This window comes from Phodopus roborovskii, unplaced genomic scaffold (genome assembly GCF_943737965.1).
Source record: "Phodopus roborovskii unplaced genomic scaffold, PHOROB, whole genome shotgun sequence".
Taxonomy (NCBI): domain Eukaryota; kingdom Metazoa; phylum Chordata; class Mammalia; order Rodentia; family Cricetidae; genus Phodopus; species Phodopus roborovskii.
Window position 1 is genome coordinate 1,870,655 of NW_026126599.1, and position 24,830 is coordinate 1,895,484.

Sequence of the window (24,830 nt, forward strand, 5' to 3'; positions counted from 1 at the left end):
GTGGAGTCCAGTGTACAGTGAACAGTAGGGCCAGGCTGCTCACCTCTGACCACTGGAGGCTGGAAGCTGGCCTTTCATCGGGGCACCATGCGTGCAGCGGCGGGTGTATGTGTGTGTGTGTGTGTGTGTGTGTGTGTGTATGTGTGTGTGTAGATATGCCCCCTGCCCAGCCCAGCCCAGCCCAGCCCAGCAGTCCTACCTTGGCCTGATAAGGTGTTTCCAGGAACCCTAACCTACCTTACAGATTCTTACACCCCAAACACTACAGACTGTTCTGCACTCTGGTCCCCAAGGCAGCCCAATCTCCAGAACACAGACTAGGCCCTAGTACTTTCTTTGTTCTACTTGCCCACCAGGCCCTAGCATTGGCTATACACAGGCTCTGCACCAGGCCACGGGAGTCCCCACACCCAGATGCATGGTCTACAACCCTTCCACAGACCCCAGTGTACCCTCCTGTCTTTCTACCTAGGCAGAGCCTATCAGTCCCAGTTTGGGGTGCTTCATCCTTGCCTGGAACCAACGGGATCCCAGGCAATGCCCGCGCTTAGCCACAGGTGACATTTCTGTCCCCTTCTTCTGCCCCTTCTGCTGTGAAGATGGCACCCCGTGGTCACCGGGGGCAAGAATGCTAGGTGGAAAGGAGCCTCTCCTGGCTGATTTCTGGGGAACCTCTCCCAGGTTTCTAAAGCCAGTTCTCACTGGCACTGAGGAATCTATCACATTTCCCTTTTCAACTTGGCTACCAGGAGACCCACAGCTATGGTTCTTGACCCTCCCACCTACGTTCCTCAGTGTGGAATGCTCGGGCTGAGCATGTCTGTTACGACAACATGCCAAATCTAGCAGTCCTTCAGCAGCAGTCCTGTGGCCCCTGATACAGCCCCAGACAGCACAAGGCTTCCTCAAGTGGAGAAAGGCTGGGCTAGATGCCACCAGGAGTGGCAAGAGCCAGCTGGAGTGCACGTAAGACCCCCATCGGGTGACGCTTGAGTCCCTTCTGGCATCAAGAGTGGTGGCTGATGGTGAAGGGACATGAATGAGTCCCCCTTGGGCTCTGATGTCCAACGCTTTGATTCTAGTCTAGGCAGTGCTTTAAAGTGACTAAACCTGAAGTGACAGAAATGTCTGAGGGATACAGGAGAAGGCTGGGGAAACGGCTTTGTAGGTGAGGTTGGATCTGGCCACAAATAGCCAGATTGCTTGAGACCCTTGACCCATGAAGAGGTGGCTGCCCCTCACACCACATGTAGTATTTGGCCACTGTGCACTAGTGCTAGGGACCTGTGACAAGCCTATCACTTTTCTTTTTTTCCAGACAGGGTTTTTCATGTAGTCCTTGCTGCCCTGGAACTTACTATGTAGACCAGGCTGGTCTCAGACTCAGACATCTGCCTGCCTCTACCTCCAGAGTGCTGGTATTAAAGGTGTTTTTCACCATTGCCCAGCTCCATCTTAACACTTTCACAAGGCCCAGGGACAGCTCAGCTCAGCTCCACTCAAGTGAAATGGCATGGTTTGCAGCCCGGGGGCTGCCCCAGTGTGCATCCTCTCTTCTGCAATTTGTGGCAGGCTGGAGGGCAGTAAGCCGATGTGCTCAAAGCTTGTGGATGTAGGGACTGCCCTCTAGTGGCTGATGGAATTGAACAGACTTCTCAGGAAGGAATTGTGGCTGCTCTTACAGGCTCAGGATGTTGTGAACACTTGGACCTCTGGGCAACTGAGGGCAGCCTGGCTTCAACCCAGCTGGCTCTGGCTGGCCATCTCCTCACTGTGACGCACGTTCTGTCCACTTGGAGCTGGGAGTGGGTGGTGGAACTCTGTCCTCTTGGGCCTTGGATCAGAGCAGCTGTCACCACCCAAAGGAGACCCTTGAAGGACTGGGACTGTTAACTTGCCATGTAGGGGAGGGATACCAGGGTGGGAGAGTCACCTTATCCACCTGAGTTCCCAGCCACCCTTCCCTCCTGCCTCTTCAACCATGGGCTGCAACCCTACATGGGCACAAAATACTTGGCAAATCAGACATTTCTGTGCAACAATCAAAAATCAGAAGTAAAATGTGTAGCCTGGTGGTGGTGCACACCTTTAATATCTGCTCTGCAGAGGCAGAGGCAGAGACAGGCAGAACTCTGAGTTTGAGGCCAGTCTGGTCTACACAGCGAATTCCAGGACAGCCAGGGCCAGGAAACCATGCCTAGAAAAGCAAAAAATAAAGATAGATAAAATGTGTAACAAATCCTAGCTGTTTCCTGGTGTCACACAGCACAACTTCCTTGCAGCCTTAGTTCTGAACACACATGTATGTTCTGAACACACTGTGCATGCCCCCCCACATGGTATGCAACCTGAAATACCCTGGCTTACGGCCAGATGCTATCAGTTTCAGGGCTTTATTTATTTTGTTTTTTGAAACAGGGTTTCTCTGTGTAGCCCTGGCTGTCCTGGAACTCACTTTGTAGACCAGGCCTGCCTCTGCCTCCTGAGAACTGGGATTAAAGAGTCCCAAGGCTTAAGACAGTTTGTGGAAAACAGGCTTTCTGTGTTTTCTGTCCCCCTTCAGTTTCTCAGCAATAAGGTCACAAATCCATGGACTGTGCTACATTAGATGGTCATGAATATGCGAATTTATTTAAATCTATCATAAATGGAAAAATTATATGATTTCAGAATTGTTTTAAAAAATTTATTATGATATAGCATATATTTGATCTGTAAACCTCTTTTATATAGATCTATACCCAGGGCTGTGTGAGTTACTCTGATAGGAAGGGGTATCTGATAGGAAGTTACTCTGATAGTGAGGAGTTCCAGAAGCTGTGGGCTGGACAGCCCGGGAGGCAGAAGGTGGACACTGCATGGCTCCTACACAGTTCCCAGGGAACTCACTGCTCAATGAGTTGGGCTTGCACCAAATCCTCTCTGGCTGGTCAGTGTTCTCCCCACATGACATCTATAGACAACTCTTTATGGTCTCCAGGAAAAGTCCCCCAATGGGAGACAGGCTTGTGTTCTGATAGTGACATGGGTTCAGACACAAATGCTTAGTCATTCTCTTTCCAACACTCTGGCTGAGACAATACAATGGGAAGGAACGTGACCTAGCTGCTGACACTGAGGGACAGCACGTGGTTGTTGGAAAGAACCCCTTAGGGGTGGGTCATGGAGCAGCAGCCTCTAGTAGCTTGCTCTGGAGTCCAGTCCTCACTTCAAGCCCGCAGCAGGGTTTCCCTGTAGGCAGATGAGTTGCATCCAGGCTGCACTGCAGTAGCCCCCGGACTGAATATGTAGGAGACCACCATCCCCACGCCAGGGAATCCCAGCTGATGGAGAAAGCCGGCATGGACCAGTCTCTGAGATTTTCATTGATAGAAAAACAGACTCTGTTCACAGCCATTTTACAGCCACATACAAGGGAGTGGCACCCCGGAGCTGTTTTAGGGAGACCCTGTCCAACTCTCAAGGCACGAGGACTGCTTATAGGAAGGAGGATGTGGGGGAGGTGTCCTTCCCAGGACTCTGGAAGGAAGTCCTCAAGGTATATGACTCGCTTGCTCCCACAGCCGTGAGAGGAAGTAGTCAGTGTGTCCTCAGGACCAAAGGCTACCTCCTCCCATTAGGAGAGTAGTTGTAGCACCTGCCGGAGGCGCTCCATCTTCCCCAGATGTGTGTCTCTGGCCTCGGTGTCAGCCTCATCGAGCTCCTGCATCAGGGCCTCGGCCTTCTGGACCGTCAGCTCACGGGCACTGCCCTTCAGTCCCTCCAGGTAGTCCAGCAGGGTAGAGAAGTGCTCGTCAGGAACCTGGGGGTGGGGTGGGGGGAGGACAGTGCTGAGCACCAGGGCGTGGTGATGAACCCTGAGCAGTGGCAGGCAAGGTGTCCACATGGGGACCAGCAGCAATGGAACACTGGGGTTTCTCCCTTTGCTTGCCTGGATGTCCAATCTATGTCATCCTCACAATGTCGTCTCCCAGCAGAGCTGTGTGCAGGGGACCCCAGGCCCCCCTGCTGCTACTTGGTCAGGACAAGAGGTGGGGACATGGTAGAAAAGAGGCCAGTGTGCTGGCAGGACCCTCCTGTGCCTCAGACCCTCCCTATATACATTTTAAAGATATATATATTTTTTGAGGTATCATCTCTAGCTCAGGCTGGCTTGAACTCACTTAGTAGCCAAGGATGACCCCAAACTCCTCATCCTTCTCCCTCTCCCACAGCAGTGCTGGGATTATAGGTGTGTACCCCCACACCCAGCTTATGCAGTGCTGGGGATGGAACCCAAGGCCTTGTACCCACTAGGCAAGTCCTCTACCCACCCGCTGAGCCCTAGCCCCAGCTTTTGACTTTGTTTCTATTTCAAGACCATCTATTTTCGGTACCCCCCACTTGAAACCCCACACAGCAGGTGCGGGCTATGCCTGAAGGTGGGTGGAGCTGACGGGCATAGCCCTCATTTGGCGCCTCCAGATATGGGCACCCAGCACCCTAAGATGCACACACAGAGCATCCTACGCCCTATATGACAGGGAGCTGCCTGGGGGAGGGGTCTGAAAGTCCTACAGGATAGAGGGCTTATGGGAGCTCAGCATTCATATGGCAGCTCACATCCCCTAACTTAGCTGTGGGCTTCTGCTTCCAAATTCCATCTCATCCCAAGGAACAAAATCCTGCCTTGAGGAGAACCCACACTCTCACATACAGATGGCACTGAGGACAAAGAAGGGATCAAGGGTCCTGGCAAACATGGGTGGAAGGGTGAGAAAAGACACCACACCGTATGGGACCACAGGGGCATCCCTCCCAGGCTGCACCTTTGCCCTCTGGGGCCCACATGATGGACATGTGCAGAGTCCCTCACCTGGGTCCTGCTTGCTGTTTACGGATCCTGTCACTAGGTGGGCTCTGTGCCCACGTATATGCCTGCCTGCCTGCAATGCATAGGCCTTGCCACCTGGGGGACCCAGCCCCTATGCAGGTGCCCTGGTTAAGGTGTTCATCTGCCATGCAGGAACCTTGCTTAGATGTCCACCTGCGCATGGACCCTGTCATCCATGTGTCCCATTGTCCATTCGGGGTCCTGTGAACCCTGTCACTTGAATGTCCTAATGCCCATGAAGGCTCCCACCTTGGCCTGTCTACTGTACACAGACCTTGTCTTCATCATACATGTTCATCAGGAGCCATGTCTGCCTCGTCTTCTGGAATCTCCAGCTCTCCTGCTTCTGGGCCCACCTGGGGACCAAGAGTGACATCTCAGGTTAATGGAGGATGGTCCCATGGGTGGAGTCTGGCTCATGGGGATGTGAACCCTCAACATGCCTACTGCGGGATCCCTCGGACCATCTGTGGCACCTACATTTGTAACATCAGGGATACAGGGCCAACTTTCACCTCTACAATTCTGCCGTTTTATGACTTAAAGTGAGCATTCTAAGTTTCTTGAATCCATTAAATCTTTTTTCTTGTTTTGTTTGTTTGTTTTTTTTTTTTTTTTTTTTTTTTTTTTTTTTGAGACAGCCTTAAATAGCCAAGCTGGCCTTAAACTTGCTATGTAGCCAGGTTCATCCCCCTGCCCCAGCCTCTTAAATGCTGGGATTACAGAAAGTTTGATAACATGCCTGGTTCAATTTTTTTCCTTTGCATTTTCATGTGTGTGTGTGTGTGTGTGTGTGTGTGTGTGTGTGTGTTTGTGTGAGTGCATGAGGTTGGGAATTGCTACAATCAGTTTTCCACCTTACTCACCAAGGCAGTCTCTCTCTCGTTTTTAGAGGCAGAGTTTCTTTGTATATCCCTGAATGTTTGGAACTCCCTCTGTAGACCAGACTGGCCTTGAACTCAGAGATCGTCTGCCTCTGCCTCCCAAGTGCTGGGATTAAAGGTGTCTGCCACCACTGCCAGGCAAGGCTGGGTCTCTTAATTAAACCTGGAGTTTGCCAATATGGTAGTTCTCCCTAGCCAGTTTGGTCTGGAGATTCCCCATCCGCCTCATGAAGTGGACTTACAGGCAAACCTTCACACTTTTCGTGAGTTTTGGGGATCCACACTCTGATCCTCCAGTTCTGATGTCAACACTTTAAGGACTGAGTCCTCTCCTTAGCCCTGGCTTATTAATTCTTCACTGATGTTTCAGCCTAGGCCTGTGAGGGTCTGGAGTATGCCATCATTAATCCTGAATGACTATGCATGACCCTCAGCCCACCTACTAAGCCAGATGCCCAGGCTCCCACTTCAGGCTCTTGCTCTCACAGCTGCTGCATGGGGCTCACAGGCTGCCCACTGAAGCCACAGTTCCCACTCACCTCAGGACTCAGTTGGGCTCTACCTACCACCTACTTGAGGGTTAACCAAGTCCAAGGAAGAACTCAGGTTGTGAGAGGATCCCAGGACAATCAGGAGATACGTTTTCTGACTTGTGTCCTGTTTTAAAGTCCCTCTACCATGTACCCTTCCATCAGTCTCACATATCCTAAGTCCCTGTGAGTGGCTTCGAGAGCAGGACAGTGTACAGAGCCACGATCCAAGTGGAGACTGGACACCAGCCTGGGAAAGTCGGGTAGAGGCTATCTATAGACCAGAGTTACTCAGGCTGCACCCAAAAACCTGAAATGGCAGGGCTGAGCTAGTTCTGAGCCCAGTGGACTTCAGGATGGGAAGGAAGTGGCCATCTGGCAGAACGAAGACATCCCCAGGTCTGTTCTTTGTCCCCCCACACATTCTGCGGTTATGGAAAGCAAGGCTGTACCATCCCCTCTCTGGATACCAAGGTAAAGAACCCAGGGGACCCAGCCTAAGCACACACTGGGCATGGGATGAAATATAAGGACATGTCAACATGCCAGAGGCCTGGGCCTGGCCCCCAGCCCTGCCAGAGACACTGTAAGGCCTACAATGAAGGCAGAGTGGGCCATACTGTACTTGATCCGATTCCCAGAGGGGACCATGCTAAGGCTCACGGATCCTGCAGAAGGTTCTGGGACTGAGGCTTCCCCTGGCATATGAGCTCTGGGTGGAAATCTCCTTCTAACCTATGTCCCCTCTTGTACCCTTGCCTGCTATAAGTTATCTTTATGAGCCAGGGGCACCAGACAGGGCCAGGAGGGACATTGGACACAGCAGAAGGCCACTCTCTGGTTCATGGGCTCCAATCATCCCTTCATCCCAGGCAACCTCGGCTGACCAATCACAAGGACTCCTGCTAGAGCCCCAGCTTCGGAGTAAAGAGTAGCCTCCTGCCTCTGCAGCTCCTGCGAAGCCACTTCTCCACAAGGCTGCTCTAGCTGGGTCCCTTTGATCTGTCTCAAAGCTGACCCGACTCAGAGACAGGCCACTCTCAACACTATGGTTGCTGTCATGCCCGCCTGTGGGTGTGGCCTCCTTCATGGAGACGGCTGAGTCTCTGTTTTCTGCCACTGCCACGTATGGACACAATGTCTCTAGCTGTGTCACTCTTCTCCACCATGATGAAGTGTGGCCCCCAATAAACCCTTTATCAGATGTCATGTCTTAACAACACTAACAGGGAAAAGGGCTGGAATGACAGTCCAGGAGATAAGAATGTGTATGTTCTGCCTGGAACTCCAGCTCCAGGGAATCAGACACTGTCTGTCTTCTGGCTCGCCACGAGCGTTCACATACGCATGCACACAGAATTTTAAAAAAAATTAATCTTAGAAACAAAACACCTACGAAGATTCCTAGCTGTAGAATTGTCTTAATCTGCAAAGCACTGTGGTTCAGGGATGTGTCTTCCCCACCTTCCAGAATGTCTGCCTTCAGTGTCCAGCCAATATCAGGGTGGCCACAGGACCCCTCACAGGGTAGAAAGAAGAGGGGAAGTGCCTGAGGGCAGTTCTGTGGATACTGACTAGGCAGGGCAGGGGCCTCTCTAACACCAGTCAAGGGGTGACTGGGCTGGACCATCCACCCATTCCACACCTGACACAATGGACCAGCCTCTACCCAGAACCATGGCAGTGGCAGAATGTTCTGGACTCAGCCCACAGCAGTGCTTACCCTTGGAGGTACTCCAGGGCCAGAATGGCAGCTGAGGGCTTGGCTGGCAGGGTCTGGCCCTTGGCTGTCTGAGCTGCAGCAATGCCAGCCTCCCGCAGCCGCTTTTTCTCTTCCTTTTTCCGTTCTTTCTTCAGTTTCCTTTCCAAGACTCTCCTCTCCTCTGGGGTCAGTTCAGGGCTGGCTTCCTGTACCTGAAAATCAATGACAGCCTGTCAAGCTGGGTGTGGATGCAGCCCCAGGACAGTTTGCCGCCAGCCGACCCTTTTTCACAGCCCACAGGAGGCTTCAAAGACAGTCATATGTGGGAGGCATGTATGGTGGGAGAATTCAGCTCAGGTGCTGGACCCACCCAACAGTGGGCTGAGCACAGTTCCACTCTTCCAGTTTCTTGAGTCCTGTGCAGTGACCACAGCAGCCACCAGAGGGCAGCAGTCACATGGACATCTTGCCTGTTCTGTTCTGCCAAGTTCCTGGCTGATGGCTCCAGACTGTCCTGCAGACCCAGGTGGGGGTTGGCATGGCCTTCATTAATAGTGACACCTCTCAGTGAGGTCCCACAGTGGGAGCTCAGCTGTGGTGGGGCACTGGCCTCATGGAGCACCACTTCTGTTGGCATCTTGCCGAGGAAGCCAACGCCTGCCCCGCCCTTCTCCCCCCAGGAGCAAAGGAGGATGGCTTTGGGAGTCATTCAGCAGTGCCAGCACAGTCAGTCCGCTTAGTCTTTCCTGGAAAAAGCATAATCAGTATCGACTCTGATGTAGTTAGCAGCCCGGAAAGGGCGTGGGGACATGGTGAGGAACTCAAGTACACTACCCCAGCCTTTCCAGGAAGGGCGAGCTCCCCCATGAGTCTAGGTTCCCACTGGTCTCACCCCCAGGACAGAGTAACAAGATAGGACCAACAGAAGTACTTCCTCCTCCCTGGGAGCCCCACACCCACAGCCCAGCCACAGGGGACCAACATCTGCTCAGATAAGGGCAGTTCCTCCTCAATCTACAGAGAAGGGACAACAGGGACTCCAGAGGCTACAGCAGGGCACCCTCCCCTAAACAGTAGCCTTTGCCTGGGCCCAAGGCAAACTCCTCCCCCACCCCAGTCACCCTGCACTCCTCAGCTGGAGAGGTCCTGAGGAGCCATTGTGGGAGGGTGCCTGAGTGAGTGCCCTCTGGGGACAAGGAAAAGAGCCTGGGGGGGGGGGTTAACTTGGGCCCTGGAAGTAGAAGAGGCACCTGATTGCCTTGGCTATCAGCTCCAAAGGGCTGTGGCCAGTTCCCTGGCTACTGCCTAGGTCCCAGAGGCTGTGTGTGTGTGTGTGTGTGTGTGTGTGTGTGTGTGTGTGTGTGTATGAGGCTGTGTGTGTGAGAGGCTGTGTGTATGTGTGTTGTATAAACTGCAGCACTATGAACCGCCCTGAGGCAGGCCTGCCTCTGACTCTACAGCCACGTGGGCGGCACAACACCACCAGGGCCAAGGTCCAGCCAGGGAACGGGCAGGGTGTGGGGCAGTTAGATGGATGAGATGGAGGTGAGAAGCATCGGCCCCCACTGTCTGCTGGGCATAACCTCAGCACCCCTCAGGCCCAGGATCCTGGTCTTGGCCTAGGGATACTGCCTGCTGACCCTGAGGTAGAGCCTGTCATCCAAACTAAAAACTCTGATGGCTCTCTGACATCTCCTGGGGCCCTCCACCGTGTGCCCTCCAAGGAAGGAGAGTCATGGTGCCTGGCCTTAGTTGGTGCAAGAGAGCCAAGGTGCCACTAAGAACATAGAATCCAGTCTGCTCAGGCGGCACTGGGCAGCAGACTCCTTTCAGACACTGCAGGAACCCCGCTGAGAAAAGCATCTGCAGGATAGCCAACAGGCAACCCCAGGTGTCAGGACTTCTCATTTGGGGAACTGAGTTCACATGGAAGCTACACTTCCGTTCCCTGCCTGGGAATCAGAGAGCTACACTGCAGTCTCTTGTTAAGAAACTTCCCCCATTTTCAGAAAGTACAAGAATAGATTCCTACTTCTGCTACGTGGGCTGATTCCTCCCTTCAGAGACCGCACCATGCTGTGCACTTGTTTGTCCATGATGTCACATACAACTCTTCGAACCCAGCCCTTCCACTGTACCAATCCATCTCAGGGGTCCCCTCAAATCTATCTCAGTGTTACCCCCCAATCTAACAGTGCCCCTCCACTGGATCTCCGAGGGAGATCATGCCGACCTCTGTGAAGTCTGTAGAGGAAGATCTACCCGTAGCCATTGGAGTCATTGCTATCACTGTCTGTAGTTCAGGATTTGATGAAACGAGAAATGTCACATCAAAATTAAGGCAACAGGGGCTGGGGCTGTAGCTCAGCTGGTACAGTGTTTGCCTGGCATGCAGGACACTGGCTTCTAGTCCCAGCTCTGCATAAACCAGGCAAGATGGAGCACACCTGTTACCCTAGTACTCGGGAGGTAGAGGCAGGAAGATCAAAATTCAATGTAATTCTGTCTGTCTCCACCACATTAGTGCTGGGATTACGGTCAGCTTTCAATGTGCACCCACAGTATCCAACTCAGGTCCTCATGCTCGCCAGACAAGCATTTGACTGATAGCCATCTCTCCATCCTGTTTCTGGGTTTTGTTTGTTCACATTATTTTTTAGACTGATTTATGTGCATAAGTGTTTTTGCCTGCATATGTACACACACCACATATGTCTCTGGGACCCTCTGATGTCAGAAGTGGGGGACACATCCCCTGGACCTGGAGTTATGGATGGTTATGGTCATGGGTACTGGGAATTGAAACTGGGTCCTCGGAAGAACAACAAGTGCTAACTGCTAAGCTATCTCTCCAGCCCTCTGGTTTTGAAAGAGGAACTTGATATGTGGCTCAGGCTGGCAATTACTCCTGTCTCTGTAGCCTCTGGAGCGCTGGGATTAGGTTTACCACACTCAGCGCACCCCCCCCACCTTAAAAACAGGGCTTTATGTAGCTCACGCTTGCCCTAAACTCACTACAGAGTGTTGCATGCATATGTAGTAAAAAAAAGCATCCACAGGACCGTGAAAATGGCTCAGGGGTTTTAGAGCACATGTTGCTCTTACAGATAACCTGGGGTTTGGTTCTCAGTACCCACATGCCAGCTTTCAACCACCTGTAACTGCAGTTCCAGAGGGCCCAATGCCCTCTTCTGAACTTTGTGAGCACATATATAGTGTACATATGGAATAGGCATGTGTATAAAATAAGGAGTCCAAACAATAATTTAAAAAACCGCCCTCAGAATGCTGTTGTACCAAGAACGGTGGCTGGGGACCCCAGACTTCTCATTTTCTTATGATATGATTTCCTGTCCTATGCCTTGTATCTTCTGGGCTCCATTTCCCTTAAGAAATGGCATTAACTTCACTTGAGAGGGCTCAGTTTACTTGGTTCAAGCTTAAAACCTCCAACAAGGTCCCCAGCAAGCTGACTGGTTCCTGACTTGGGGAGCTTGGAGGTGCTGTCTGTCCCACAGTACACTGGGGACACTTGGCTGGGCATCTTGTCATCCCTACTAAAGCCTACCAGTTGTCCTTGGTAGGCTGACACTTTGGGGCCACAGCAGAATCGGCAGCATCACAATGGCACACTTTTGGGGTTCCTCCATCCACATCTGCATGGACACCCATGCTTTACACTGATCTGGGGCCGGGGGAGCAGGCAGCCTTAGTCTGGTGCTGACAGGCAAGGTTGGCTAGGCCACTCTAGGGACTGAGAAGGAACCTGAACTAGACTCCAACAGCCTCAGTCCAAGATTGCCTGGTCTCATACCAAGTGTGTCTTCTCAGGGACAGGGCTGCTGTCACTCTCCTGGTCCCCACTGTACTCTGGAGGGCCTGGAAGGGTAAGGGGAGAACAGGAGGGCCCATGTCAGGGCACTGGCCCTAGCCTGAGTCATGAGTGAAGGGCCTCATTGTCCCCAGACTCAAGGACTCTTAGATCTGAGGACAGGTTCCATGCGCATGTCTGTCCACAGCTGGAACACCCGGGCCCATCTGCCTGCTGAATAGCATGACGGGGAGTGGGGGTTAGCTAGCAGGATCAGCTTCAAGCTGACCTGGAAAGTCCAGGCTAGCCTCAGCCTCCCTCAGTTCTGGGAGTACATATATACGCTCTACCCAAGAGTCATGGCCGGCTGTTCTGGGCCATACAGGTAACAGGTACCTGGGCTGTTTGTGCCTGTTGCAAGGCGAAGAGGCTTCACTCCATCCATCGCCTGTGAGCAGAGGCATCCAGATGACCTGGTGTTTTCTGCCAGCTGAAAGACTCTAGGTGGCATGCCCTCCCGCACTACCCCCACCCTGCTGCCTGCCCCCGCCATTACCAGGTGGTATGTAAACCCAGGCCCAGGATCGGCCTTGAACGAAGGGCAACTGCGTGGGCTTCACTCTTGTTTGCTCACAGATTTACTCAGGATGCCCTGGTTGAAACCTGACTGCTTTGAAGCCTCAGGGCCTCAGGAGATACACAAGGGCGGGTGCTGCTGCATACCCACCCTAAGCTTCAGGGACCCAGCCATTGCCTCAAGCACCACCCTTGAGTTCCACAGCGGTCAACAGAGGTCCTCTGTGTGGGAGGCAGAGAAAGGGCCCACTGTTTTTTCCTAAATTCACAGGACAAAGAGATGTCCACCTCCACAGAGCTAGAGAGTAGAGCTGCTGGCCCTGGCTGAGAGTCACCTGCGCAGGTGAAGGAGATGTACCATCGGCCTCCATCGAAGATGTGTGCAGGGGCCAGTGTGACTGGGTTATATTCGCCTAATAGGGAGCTGTGCTGTTCTGGGCCTCTAGGCAGTGAGCACCCAGGGTTTTTGAGCAACCATTGGGTTGGATGCCTTGATCAAACATTCTCGGAATTATGGAGGTGGTTGGTGAATGCCCTAAGGGGATTCAGCAGCTGCCAAAAACTGGGCCAGGTCGCTAAGTTGTTAGCCCACATTTCTCTGGGGGATGTGGGGGGAGCCTACCCAAGGCAGTGTTTCAACAACAGGACATCTTCAGCTCAGTTGATGTGGTCAGCATGGAGCAAAGCAGGGCTTGATCTCTCTCTGTCCCCTCAGCCCAGCAGCACTCTAGATACACTGTTCCAGGCTCAAGAGCCACAGAGTCCCAGGGACCTCCAGTCTATATGCTAAGTGCACACACCCCGCTTGCCATCCTTTTATTTTTTAAACGCAGCAGAACTAATGCTCAGGAGGATCGAGAATCCAAAGCTACCCCCAAAGGTGAGTTGCATGGCTCCAGGCCAGTGCCACATTGCTCTGTGGGATCCTCTTCTTTGGGGGTCACTGAAGTCAGGTGTAAGGATGAACACAGGTGAGGGCAAAATGACCCACTCTTGTCCCCACCCCATCTATGTGATCAGAGCAGCTGCACAGGACACACAAGACAGAGTCCCAGCACCAGGTCCTATTTCTACCGTATACCCAGGTGATGCCCCTATGCCTGGAGGGTGATCTAACACCCTGTGCTTGTCCACCAGTCACTGAGAATGCTGTGGGTATGCGTGGCCTACAAGTGACAGTGATGGTTGAGGGAGGAAACACTAGCCCTGCAGGGGCTCAAGGAGCTGGGTGTCAAGGCCAGCAGGCTCTGGTGTAGAGACAGGAAGCCCGTTCCCACCTCCCAGCCCAGAGTCACCTCCCCTCCTCCCACAGAAGCGTGCAATCCTGAGGGCCCATTCCAGTTTGCAGACCTCGGTGGACTATTGCCCAACTATGCACACACACAGCAGCAGCAAACTTCTGAAAGAGCAAAACAAAAACAAGAGCACAATAAAAACGACGAAGAATGAAGAGGGAATGTGTTTTAAATGAAGCTTTTTATTTAGAGCTAATTATTGAGACAAGGGTGGATGTGGGAAGTGACATGGGGACACTAGCTGCCAGGCCACGTGGTCTCTTTAACCATGGCCACACACAGCAGACTTAACTGGCGTTACCTAGGACACACACATAGGGAAGTGTCAGTTCCTCCCTCCTCGGTGTTTGCTTAGATTAAGATGATTAAGACACCAGTGGTGTCTGTACTTTGTGTCACTGTTGCACAGAGGAACCAAAGTCCCCTCCGTTCTGAACCGGAATGACCCGCAGACTCCACTCAGGAATGTACTGCACAGCCTGCTGCTGGAAGCACCCAGGGTCTGCAGGCAAGTGTCTGTGGGCAATGCAGAGGTAGACATCGGCTCTGTCATCGAGGTGCTCACAGGCAGGCATACACATGAGCTCCTGGAGGACAGGGACGGTGGCTGCCCCGTCCAGCTCTGCATAGCTGTGCTCTTACCAAATTGGTGCCAAGGCATGGGTGACATCCACCTAGGGATTCCCTTCTAGAAATGACTTTTTAAAAGCACGAAGTAGCAAGTGCAGACATATACAAAGTTCTAAACTCCGTCTCAGAATACAAAGATGATAGCCCGGGTACCCCTGCTCCCTCAAACTGAACGGTGAAACTGAGCAGCGATGTGAGGCTCCACCTGGAGAGTAGAGATGAAGGAGACTGAGCCATCACCAGCTGCCATGGGACACAAGAACCCCCAGTGGTGATGTTGTCATTGCCACCAGGCCCAGGTGCTGTCCAGGTCACAGCTCCTTCTGCAGTCATGGCAGAAACGCCATGTGTCACGTGGAGATTAAACACAGTTTAAAACCTGACCTTGACCTCAGGCTGAAGGCGGGACCACTTCTCTCCCCAGGTGAGCACAGACTCTAGGCTGCAAGTCCGCCAGCCCTCACTGTGGGAACTGCTTTCTTGGTTCTCTGGCCTCAAAGCCACCTGACTCAGACTGACTAGCCCCAGTGGCAGGTTACAAGGGTCCACTCAGTTTCTAGGCACTAACCTCCACCACTGTTCTCACAGCCTGTCACTCACATGTCCACCATTACTGCATGCCCAGTTCCACGATGGGAGCAGGCAGGCCCCAGGAGCTGGGGTAGGTGGGCAGGAGTGGAGGTTTTGTTGACTATGATGAGGGGCGGGCCCCAGAAGATAAAAGGCACCACCTCTGTTCCTTTGCCTGAAAGTCACAGGAACTGGTCCCTGGAGCTCAGCGCTGGCTCAAGTTCAAGTGTGAAGCCCAAAGCATCCATGAGAGCAGCTCCTGGGCCAAGAGCAAGGGCAGAACCAGTCCCTGCCAGCTGTACCACACATACCGGGTGGGTGGGGGAGTGGGGAGGGATACACACACACACACACACACACACACACACACACACACACACACACACACACGGTGCTAGCTAGTCAGGCTCCTACCCAGATCCATTCAGAAGCGGCAGAAAGTAGCAAGGGTCCCTGCAGGGCAGGGCAGGGAGCCAGGGAGGTCTCTGATCAGACACCCACAGTACAAGACCCTGAAGTGACAGACAGGGGCTCTGAGATGACAAGGACGCTGCACACAGCTTTCTATACAGGTGAGCATGACAGGACTCCATGCAAACGAGGGAGGCAGGCAGACAGGGACCAACCTTCCGCTGCCACTGCATGCATAACTGAATGCTCCCAGTCCAGGAAGAGCCTGCTGGCAGGCACAGAACCTCTGCACTGAGCGGAGGTCACACTGCATCCCTGGACTAGCGGTTCATTCTCATTTGTTCAATTTCAGCTGCAATCTGTTAGTCAAGGACCCTTTTAAGGAAATGCTTCAAGAGGTTGCTCAGGCCATCTCCTTTTGCAGCCCCCTGGCCAGTGGACTTCTTTCTAGTCAGGGCCAGGTACCTACTTCTTCTCTAGAGCTTCACAGCTTGCCCACCACCCACCACCACATGCTGGCCTGGAGCTCTTGGTCCCACAGGCCCCCAACCCCCCAATGCATTCTCCAATTCTGGTTGAGCCTGTGGGTAGACTGACAAGTCCTTTGATTTTGGCTTCCTCCGGTACAGTGGCTGTGTCCACATGCAAAACTGTCTGGTGGATTCCCAAGTGACATGAGGCTCATAGCAACTTTCTTGCTGTGCCTAAGAAATGCCCTTTCTCCTGCTACAACGGGTCCAGCAACACTCTAAAGGTTAGATGGCTCTGTTCACCTGTGCAAAGTGACTCCATAGGAATCCAAAACTGCCCTGCTTTTACAGCAGAAATGTGATGACAGCCCTGGGCCAATGAGGGCTGAGATGATCAGAACAAACACAGAGGCACAAATGACACCCACACACGCACATGATCCTTCTAGTTTGTTTGTGCTGATCTTGCTATTTTAATGCAAACGGGGCTCCTAAAGCTTGAAAAGTCCATTAGGCAAAGCACAGTCATCCAAGGTAGGGGTGTAGATAGCCACAACTGGGCACGGTAACACTATCGAATACCAGGCCCTTGCGTTAGCTGGGCAGCCTGTGACCCTATTCCTTCCACCCCTGGTCTGGTGATGTTGCAAGTGCCAGCCTGTGAACACAAGACTGCAAAGTCTCACCTCAGGGCCCTAACTTCACTACCTTCACCCTAGACTTCAGGAGTTCCTGCAGAAAGACGCACCTGGCCCACCACCAGTTGTGAGGGCCTGTAAGAACATCTGCCCCCTGGGAGAGGAAGCACAACAGACTACTGAAGCAGGCAAGGGGGGAGGGAGAGGATGCAGGGGAGGGGGGGAGAAATCAATATTATACAGGGACTTCATTAAATCTGTCATTATCCTCGTCCCACTCACTGTTCACAAGATGCTTTTATTTGAGTCGCTATTTCTGGTTAGGGCTCTGCACACAGAGCACCATGTCCACACCGTGGACGGGTTAATCTGGCAAGCCATATCAAAGCCAGTGGGCCAGCACCGCAGGAGCAGGGTCCTGGCTGCGGGCCCCGGGAGTGGGGGTGGGCGACAGGGAACGGAGCTGTGGGGACCCCCTGGCGACCTCGAGTGACTGCAGGGCGAGCCACCACTAGAGCCTTGGGGCCACCTGGCGTCGCTCGCACTGGGCCATGCACTGACCTCGCTCGGTAGGCAGCTAGAGTCTTTGGTGCGGGTGGCCCAGACTGGGGATGCTCCACAACAGCGAGCTTGGGACTTGGCCAGAACTAGATCCAGCAGGCTAGAAAGTGACACAGGAGCATCTGCGCTACTGGCATGTGGGCGTGGCCTTTGCCAGCACACGTGCCCGCACCTTGGGGATGCACATACAGTCCAGGATGTGGGTGGCCACATCCAGGGACTGGCGAGACTGTGGCTGGAATGAGTGCTGAGGCAGCGCCTCGCTCTCATTCCAGTTCACTGGGGACCAGCGTTCTACAGATCCGGGCACAGGATTTGTAAAATAAAATAAGGTTGGGGTGCAGAGGCTCTCAGCGGATGGGAGCACTTGGTGAGAGGGCTGGTTGGGTTTCCAGAACAGCTGGGGGAGGGGGGTGAACGTGTGTACACATAAGCAAGTTCTCTCTCTCTCTCTCTCTCACACACACACACAATAAATGGATGGATGGATGAAGAAAATAAACAATGCAATAAAGAAAACTCAGTGATCTTCCTGCCTCTGCCTCCAAATGCTGTCATCACTGGTCTAAGACACCTTGCCGGGTGCTCACACAAGATGGACTGTAGGAAATGACCTACAGTTGGTGGGTAAGTACACGCTGTACTTCCACACCAATGACCTTGGCAATGAAGACAATATGGAGATGCACCAAGACCTCAGGGCATGTGATGAAAGACAGTCTGACCCCAAGGCCATACGGTTGGGCTCTATTCATAAAGCACCGAGAAATCCTCCTATTGTAAAAGCAGGGCTGGCCCATCTGGGAGGAAGTTGTGGCATCAGAGCTGGCCACAGACAAAGCACAGAACATACTGTTGCTCTGTTGGGGATGCAGCGATAGTTAGGGGGAATCCTCTGTGCTATTTTTCCAACCAGAAAACCCCTCTTTCAAAATACAAAGTTGAAAATAGCAACGGTAAAAGGAGAGGACTCCTTGGAGCATCTTTTCTGTTTTGGCTATCCTGGCTAGTTATTTGTCAATGTGACACAAGCCAGAGTCATCCAGGATGAGGAATAGCAATTGAGAAAATGCTTCTATCAGATTGGCCTGTAGGCAGGTCTGTGGGTACTTTCTCTTTGTTATCTTGTTAGTGACTGTTATGTGAGGGTCCAGCCCACTGTGGGTGGTGGTCCTGGTGCTATAAGAAAGCAGACTGGGTAGGCCATGGAGAGCAAGCCAGTAAGCAGCACTCTTCCATGGTCTGCTTCAGTTCTTGCCCTGACACCCCTCTGTGACCATGTGTGACCATGTGTGACCAAGAAGTAAGCCCTTCCCTCCCTCAAGTCGCCTTTGGTCATTGTGGCTTTTTTTGCTTGGTTTTTGGAGACAGGGTTTCTCAGTGTAGCCTTGACTGCCCTGGCACTCGCTCTATAGATCAGGCTGGCCTCAAACTCACAGAAACCAGCCCACCTCTGCCTACTGACTGCTGGGATTCAAGGTGTGTGCCCTTAAGCCCAGCGTAGTCATTGTGTTTTATCCTAGCAATAGAGACCCTAAGATTGGGATTGGCTGGACAGCCGAGGGGAGCTGACACCACTTGAGCCATAGACTGATGGGGACAACCTGGGAAATGAACCTAGTAGTGGGAAGCCCTCCCTTGACTCAGCACCTTCCCCCAGACCAGCATGGGTTTCCTCCTGCCTTCATCAGGGTGAATCAGGTTAAAACATGAAATCTCAGGGCTTGGGTGTAGCCTAGTAATAAAGTACCAGTCTAGCTCACATGCGAGCCACCCCCAACACAAAACAACCCTGTCTGTCTCCTCAAGCCCGGTGGACACCAGCTTCTCTGCATGAAGCCCACTGTGGACCTGTCTTCAGTACCTGCCCATACAGACCAGGTTGGCCAGATCTGAGGACCTGGGTCCTTCGTGTACATTTCCAGCTGCTGCCACTTGACTGACAGGGTTGGACATGCAGTGAATGAACAGCAGAGTTCCAGGCTTCTGCTGTAGTCAGGTTGCACACCGTGAGGGAAATGTTTTATCTATATGGTTTTCAACATCGACTAAGGTATAGAAAGAGAAAAGGCACAATATACTACAGTTTGTAGTCATTCAGAAAGCTCCAGGGGGGTGAACTCTTCCTGGGGCAACAGGGTGGGGGGGTGAGCATTGTTTGAAACAGGGTCTCATTCTTTTATATACCTACCTACTTATTGGCTAGAGAGATGGCTCAGTGATTAAGATCACTTCCTGCTCTCCCAGAGAACCTGGGTTTGCTTCCAAGCACCCATATCTGGCAGCTCACAACTGCCTGTAACTCCAGTTCCAGGGATTCAGATGAACACTGCAGGAACACGGTGTACACAGACAAGTAGGCGCCTTCACACACTTAAACAAAAGTTAGGAGCGCCAGGGTTACAGATGCTTGTCACCACATATGGCTTTTCTTTTCTTCTCTTTCTTCTTTTTAATTTAAAAATTTCTTTGTAAATTTATTATTTCATGTGTATGGACATATTGCCTGCATGTATGTGTGTGCATGCCTGGTGCCTGTGGAGGTCAGAAGAGGGAAATGGATCCCCTGCGACTGGAGTTACAGGTGGTTGTGAGCCACCATGTAGGTGCTGGGAATTGAACTTGGGTCCTCTGCAAGAGCAGCCACTGCTCTTAAAGGCCGAGCCACCTCTCCAGCCTTTTGGTTTTGTTTGAGAGAGGTTCTTTCTGTATAGTCCTGGCTGTCCTGGAACTTAGACTAGGTTGGCCTCGAACTCACAAGGATCCACCTGCCTCTGCCTCTGCCTCCCAAGGTGCCTCCCTGGCTTCCACTTGGCTTTTATTTCTATCTGGGTTCCAGGGATTGAACTCAGGTCATCAAGTTTGCATGACAAGCATGCTTATTCACTGAGACACTGTACTGGCCCAGGGTCTCACTCTATAAACGTTTATTTTCTGACTTTGGTGGGGGTGGGTGGTGAGCACCTGCTATGACAGAAGAACCCATACCATGGGAGTGAGTCTCAGAGGGCAGAGGGTCTTTAAGGGAAGTTGGTCTTTCCTTCTACCATGTGGGTTCCTGGGATCAAATTCAGGCCTGGTGCCAATGGCTATTACTGGCAAAGCCTTCTTCGGTAACCCTGGTCTCTCTTTAGCTTAGGATAGCCTCAAACTCAAAGCAATTCTCTTGCTACCATGCCTAGCCAGAGTTGAGCATAGTGAAACTCTCTGAAAACAACTGAAGGGCACTAGAATCAAGCTGGGTTGAGCTTCATTAAGCCCTGAACAAGCCCTTTCAGAGCTTCTGGGAGCACTGAAAACTGCTGGGAGGAACTGGGGATGGCTCCCAGGCACAGAGCTTGCTTGGCAGACATGAGGACCCAGGTGTGGACCTGTAGTGGGATAGTCCTTCTGTGGCACTGACCACGCCCATTGGGGGGTGGAACCATGGGCGGGGTGACCTGTGGAAGGAGGTGGGAGGGAGAGCGAGGAAAAGTCCTCTTGCTGGAGTGACTCGGACAGGAGAGGATCAGGTTGAATTTCCTGGTGTTCATCTGTCTAGGTTGTAAGTTCTTTCTCCCTGAATAAACATCTATTCGGCCTATTTGTGTATCCTGATCCTTATTTAACCGCGTTATGGACCCTCAGTGTCTTAGTATCCTTGCCCGCTGTGATAAAATACCCTGACCAACGCAAGATGGTTTGTTCTGGCTCACAGTTCAAGGTCAAGTCCATCAGACCAGCAGAGTCGAGGCAAGAACTTGAAGCAGCTGATGGCATGGCATCAGGAAACAGGGAGAAATGAATGCTCAACTCCCTTTCTCAGTTTACACAGCCAGGTTCCTGGCTATGGGATGTTCCCGCCCATCTTCTCACATTAATTAACATACTCAAGATAATCCAGAACAGGAATGTCCAGAGGCCTGTCTCCTAGGCAACTCTAGATTCTGTCCAGCTGACAATTAACACTAACCATCACACCTGCATCCAAGTAAAGATGGCTCTCTCTAGTTAATCCCGGTACTGGGGGTGGGGACAGGAAGATCCTGGAGCTCTCTAGCCAGCCAGCGTAGCCTAACTAGTGAGTTTCAGGATCAGGGATGTACTGGCCAGTTGTGTGTCAACTTGGCACAAGCTAGAGTCATCAGGGGAGAGAGCCCCAATTGAGAAAATGCCTCCATAAGATTTGGCTGTGGACAAGCCTGTATGATATTTTCTTAATTAGTGATTGATGGGAGGGCCCAGCCATCGTGAGTGGTGCCATCCCTGAGCTGGTGGTCCTGGATTCTATAAAAAAGCAGGCTGAGCAAGCCATGAGGAGCAAGCCAGTTAGCAGCTCCCCGCCATGGTCTCTGCATCAGCTCTTGCTGCCAGGTTCCTGCCTGTCTTCCTTCAATGATGAACTCCTGCCTGTCTTCCTTCAATGATGAATAGGTCTGTGGAATGTAAACCAAATAAACACTTCCTCCCAAGTTGCTTTGGTCATAGCGCTTCATTACAGCAATAGTAACCCTAAAGAGGACAGGGAGAGACTTTGCATCAAAAAATACGGTACAGAGAGCTTGAGAAAGACACCAGATATTGACCATTAGCCTGCACACACATGCGGGTGGTTGCATGCACACACACTGGTTGTGGCTGGACCACCCTCATGGCAGCCCACCTGCTCTGAGCACTCCACAGGGCCCCTGAGGGAGCCACCTTGAAGGACATTATCATAGCCATGACTGTTGACTAGACCTCAGTGAATTCTAGATTGCTTGACAGTCATCTTCACCAGGCTGGAGTGGGGCACTTCTTGCTGGTAGCCCCAAGGATGGCCTGTGGCCAGTGCAAACAGAACCCTTTATTTGCACGCAGAACTGCTGTGAGTGGTGCAAACACACCTGCCCCACCCCTTTACTGACTAAGCAGCTCACCCCTGGCAATGAGCTCAAGCTAGGGCATCTCCAGGGGGTCTCTTCTCGCCTAATTCTTGGTCATCTATTGAGCGGGCAGTGCTGGTAGCATGAACAGAAGACAGGACAAGAGACTGGCTAGGGGACAGATGACAAGAAGCATAGGTGGTGGAAAGGAGGAACAACCCCAGAAGAATAGAGGTGGAAGTAAATTTGTCTTCAAAGGACAAGGGATGAAAGACAGCAGGCTGACGGCGCTAAGAGTGCCAGGGAGCTGCCAGCCTTACAGGGCACGCCGGGGCCCAAGAACGTTCCAGCTAGCTGCTGCCATTGCTTTGGTGACAGTGGCTGTCTGTCTTATGCAAATGGTTACAGAGACGTCCTGAATTCACTTAGGCTTGTGACAGCAACAAGTCTGGTACAAGCTGTTTGCACAGTCTTACCTTCAGGAGCCTGGAACAATCAGCTTCTATCTTTTGTTGTTATTGTTGTTGTTGTTGTTTTTTTTTTTTTTTAAAGACAGGCATTTCCCCGTGTAGCCCTGGCTGTCCTGGAACTCCCTCTGTAGACCAGGCTGACCTCAAATTTATAGAGATCCACCTGTCTCTGCTACAAGAGCTGGGATGAAAGGTGTGAGCACCACCGCCCAGCGGCTTCTATCATTTGAGAGTTAGACTTAAAGCAGTTGGTGCTGCCTTACGGTGTCACTGGGCCCACCTGACTGACAGTCATCTTGCTCAAGGCAGCCTGGCAAGCAAGGGCGAGCCCCACAGATGCCAGTTAGGGAGTCACATCGCCTGTCCCCCAGTGTCTGTGTTAGTTTACAGGGAAATGAACCTCTTACTGGACTTAAAGAGCTCATCATTAACTCTATTAGTGTTTTTTAGCATGTCAAGCCCCCACCTCCCAGCAAGAGGTAGGCTCCTGCTTCACTGAAGTCAACCCAGAAAATCAACTAGACCATCCCTGTTAGGAATGAAGTCCAGTTGCAGCCACTGACCACAGGAGTGGGGTTTCCTACACACTGTTTTATGGACACTCGATGGCCTCTGAAGGCTCCATTTTGTTCCAGGACAAAGTGTTGAAGGCAGGTTAGCCTGCAGCCCTGTGTGTTTTTCATTGACTGCTGTCCTTCCTCTGCACTGCTGACTCTCAGCTGGAATGTTCCCTGTCACTCAGTGCAGTCGAATGGCCATGAATGACAGGGCCCAGGCACCAAAGGTGACCCTTTATGGATCTGTGTGTCAGACAGAGGTACACAATGGCAATCGGGACCTGGAGGTATTCCCCAGGTGAGAAGACCGTGTCTGTGCAACGATGGTGTCACTTCCCTTTGCCCCCATCTAGTCAGCAGTGAGATTGGCCTGAGTGGCCCTGGCTGCTGGGGAACAGTATCTCTGGCACACAAACCAAGGCAGGACAGGCTGGGGGCGAAGACAGACACACACACATCTCTATTTTTAGCACCTGCCAGCCGGAAAACCACCTCCTTCTGCTTCCCTTCTCTCCAGCTGCCACTGCTTATGCCTGCAGCAATCTGTGTGGGGCCAGAATTCCCAGGTTCCTATCCAGCAGGGCTACAACAGGCTTGTCCTAGCACAGAGCTGCCGAAGCCTCAGGTTAGAGGGGTGAAGGAGAGGCTATTGGAAACAGGGCCCCCGGGCTACAGAAGGAAACATGGTGTATCCTGGCAGGACCCATGGCTAGTTGCTGCCACCGAGCATATAGGCAAAGGCCTGTTGTTCCCGGATTTCCCCCCAGGGTCTTAGAAACTGCTTCTATGCCTGGGCCTAGGGATCCTGGAAGGTGCCTGGTTAGGACTGATGATCGGTTAGCCACTAGACCTAGATACTCCAGCTTGTGCCTCACACAAGAGCACAGCATGGTCTTCTGAGTGTCTGAACTGTGTCACTGCATGCCAGGCTCTCCTTAGCCAAGAGCAACTAAAAATGACATGGAGATCATCTTGAGGCCAGAAGGCCTAGATACAGCTAGAGATGGCAGCCTGGCCCGTCTCGGGTTACTAGTGGGATTATCAGCTTTCGCAGAGGACAGAAAGGCCCTGGTGGGCAGCCAGCGAAGTGGAAAATGATGAGATGGAATAGGCAGGGTACCAGGAAAGGACATGGGCCCCTATGCTGACAAAGATGAGACCTGTGGCTGATCATGCAGGAACCATAGCTTCAAGTGAACTCAGACCACCTGCCCTGCCCCCAGCTCAACTCCTCCAACTTTGCTTATTCAGTCTGTCACAGTCTGATGTGACAGCTCTCACCCATCATCCCAACACACTTGGCAGACTCAGGCAGGAGGATCAGAAATTCAAGGCTAGCCTGGGCTATAGCAAGACCATCTCCCCCCCCCCCCAAAAAAAAGCCATAATGCACTAGGCCCCTGGTGGCATTAGGTTATATTAATATAACTCTACAATAAGATATTATATTTATTGAAAGGAGGACGAATGTAGTTCAGGCTAGGTTTAAAATTGCTCTACAGGCAAGACTGGCCCTGAGCTCTTGATCCTCCTGCCTCCTCAGTGCTGGGTTCCAGGCACTTACCACCATCCCGTTTATGTAGTGCTGTCCCGGGATGGAGCGTAGGGTTTATGCATGTTGGGATGGAGCGTAGGGTTTATGCATGTTAAGTAAGCATTCTACCAACTTAGACTACATCCCCCAATCCACATCAAAAACTAGCAACTTAAAAACGTTCCCTCCCCTGGCCAATGTGTTGCTTAGAATCTAATCTACCCAACAATGCACAAATGCACAAGAGAAAGTGGAGAAAAGGGGGGGGGCAGCTGCTGTCTGGTGAGGGTAGATTAACTCCAGCACTACTCCAAACCCCAGGAAGACCAAATGAGAAGTCTTGGGAAACAGGGCCACTCTCAGGTTCCTGCCCAGCAGTCCTAAGTGCCCTTGTTGTGGAATGCAGCTGATCTTATCGACTGCCACTCCAGAACAGCCAGGAAGACCTGCCAAGTCCCAAGAATGTGGCCCGGG

At 52.2% G+C, this 24,830-nt stretch overlaps 1 protein-coding gene across 2 annotated transcripts in view; it reads right to left on the bottom strand.

The window, feature by feature from the left end:
* Positions 1-3,556: 3,556 nt before the first annotated feature.
* Positions 3,557-24,830, bottom strand: part of CUNH7orf50 (chromosome unknown C7orf50 homolog) — a 100,915-nt gene continuing 79,641 nt past the window's right edge. Inside the window, exons 1-4 of one of the 2 annotated variants that reach the window (XM_051205404.1) lie at positions 12,712-12,763; positions 8,011-8,201; positions 5,148-5,229; positions 3,557-3,802 (exon numbers count right to left, since the gene is read on the bottom strand). In XM_051205404.1, the coding sequence (XP_051061361.1) occupies positions 3,617-3,802; positions 5,148-5,229; positions 8,011-8,201; positions 12,712-12,747 (495 nt within the window). In that variant the 5' untranslated portion in view covers positions 12,748-12,763 and the 3' untranslated portion in view covers positions 3,557-3,616. Of the gene's footprint in view, positions 3,803-5,147; positions 5,230-8,010; positions 8,202-12,711; positions 12,764-24,830 lie in introns of those variants that run through there. The other variant, XM_051205403.1, reaches the window with a different exon arrangement.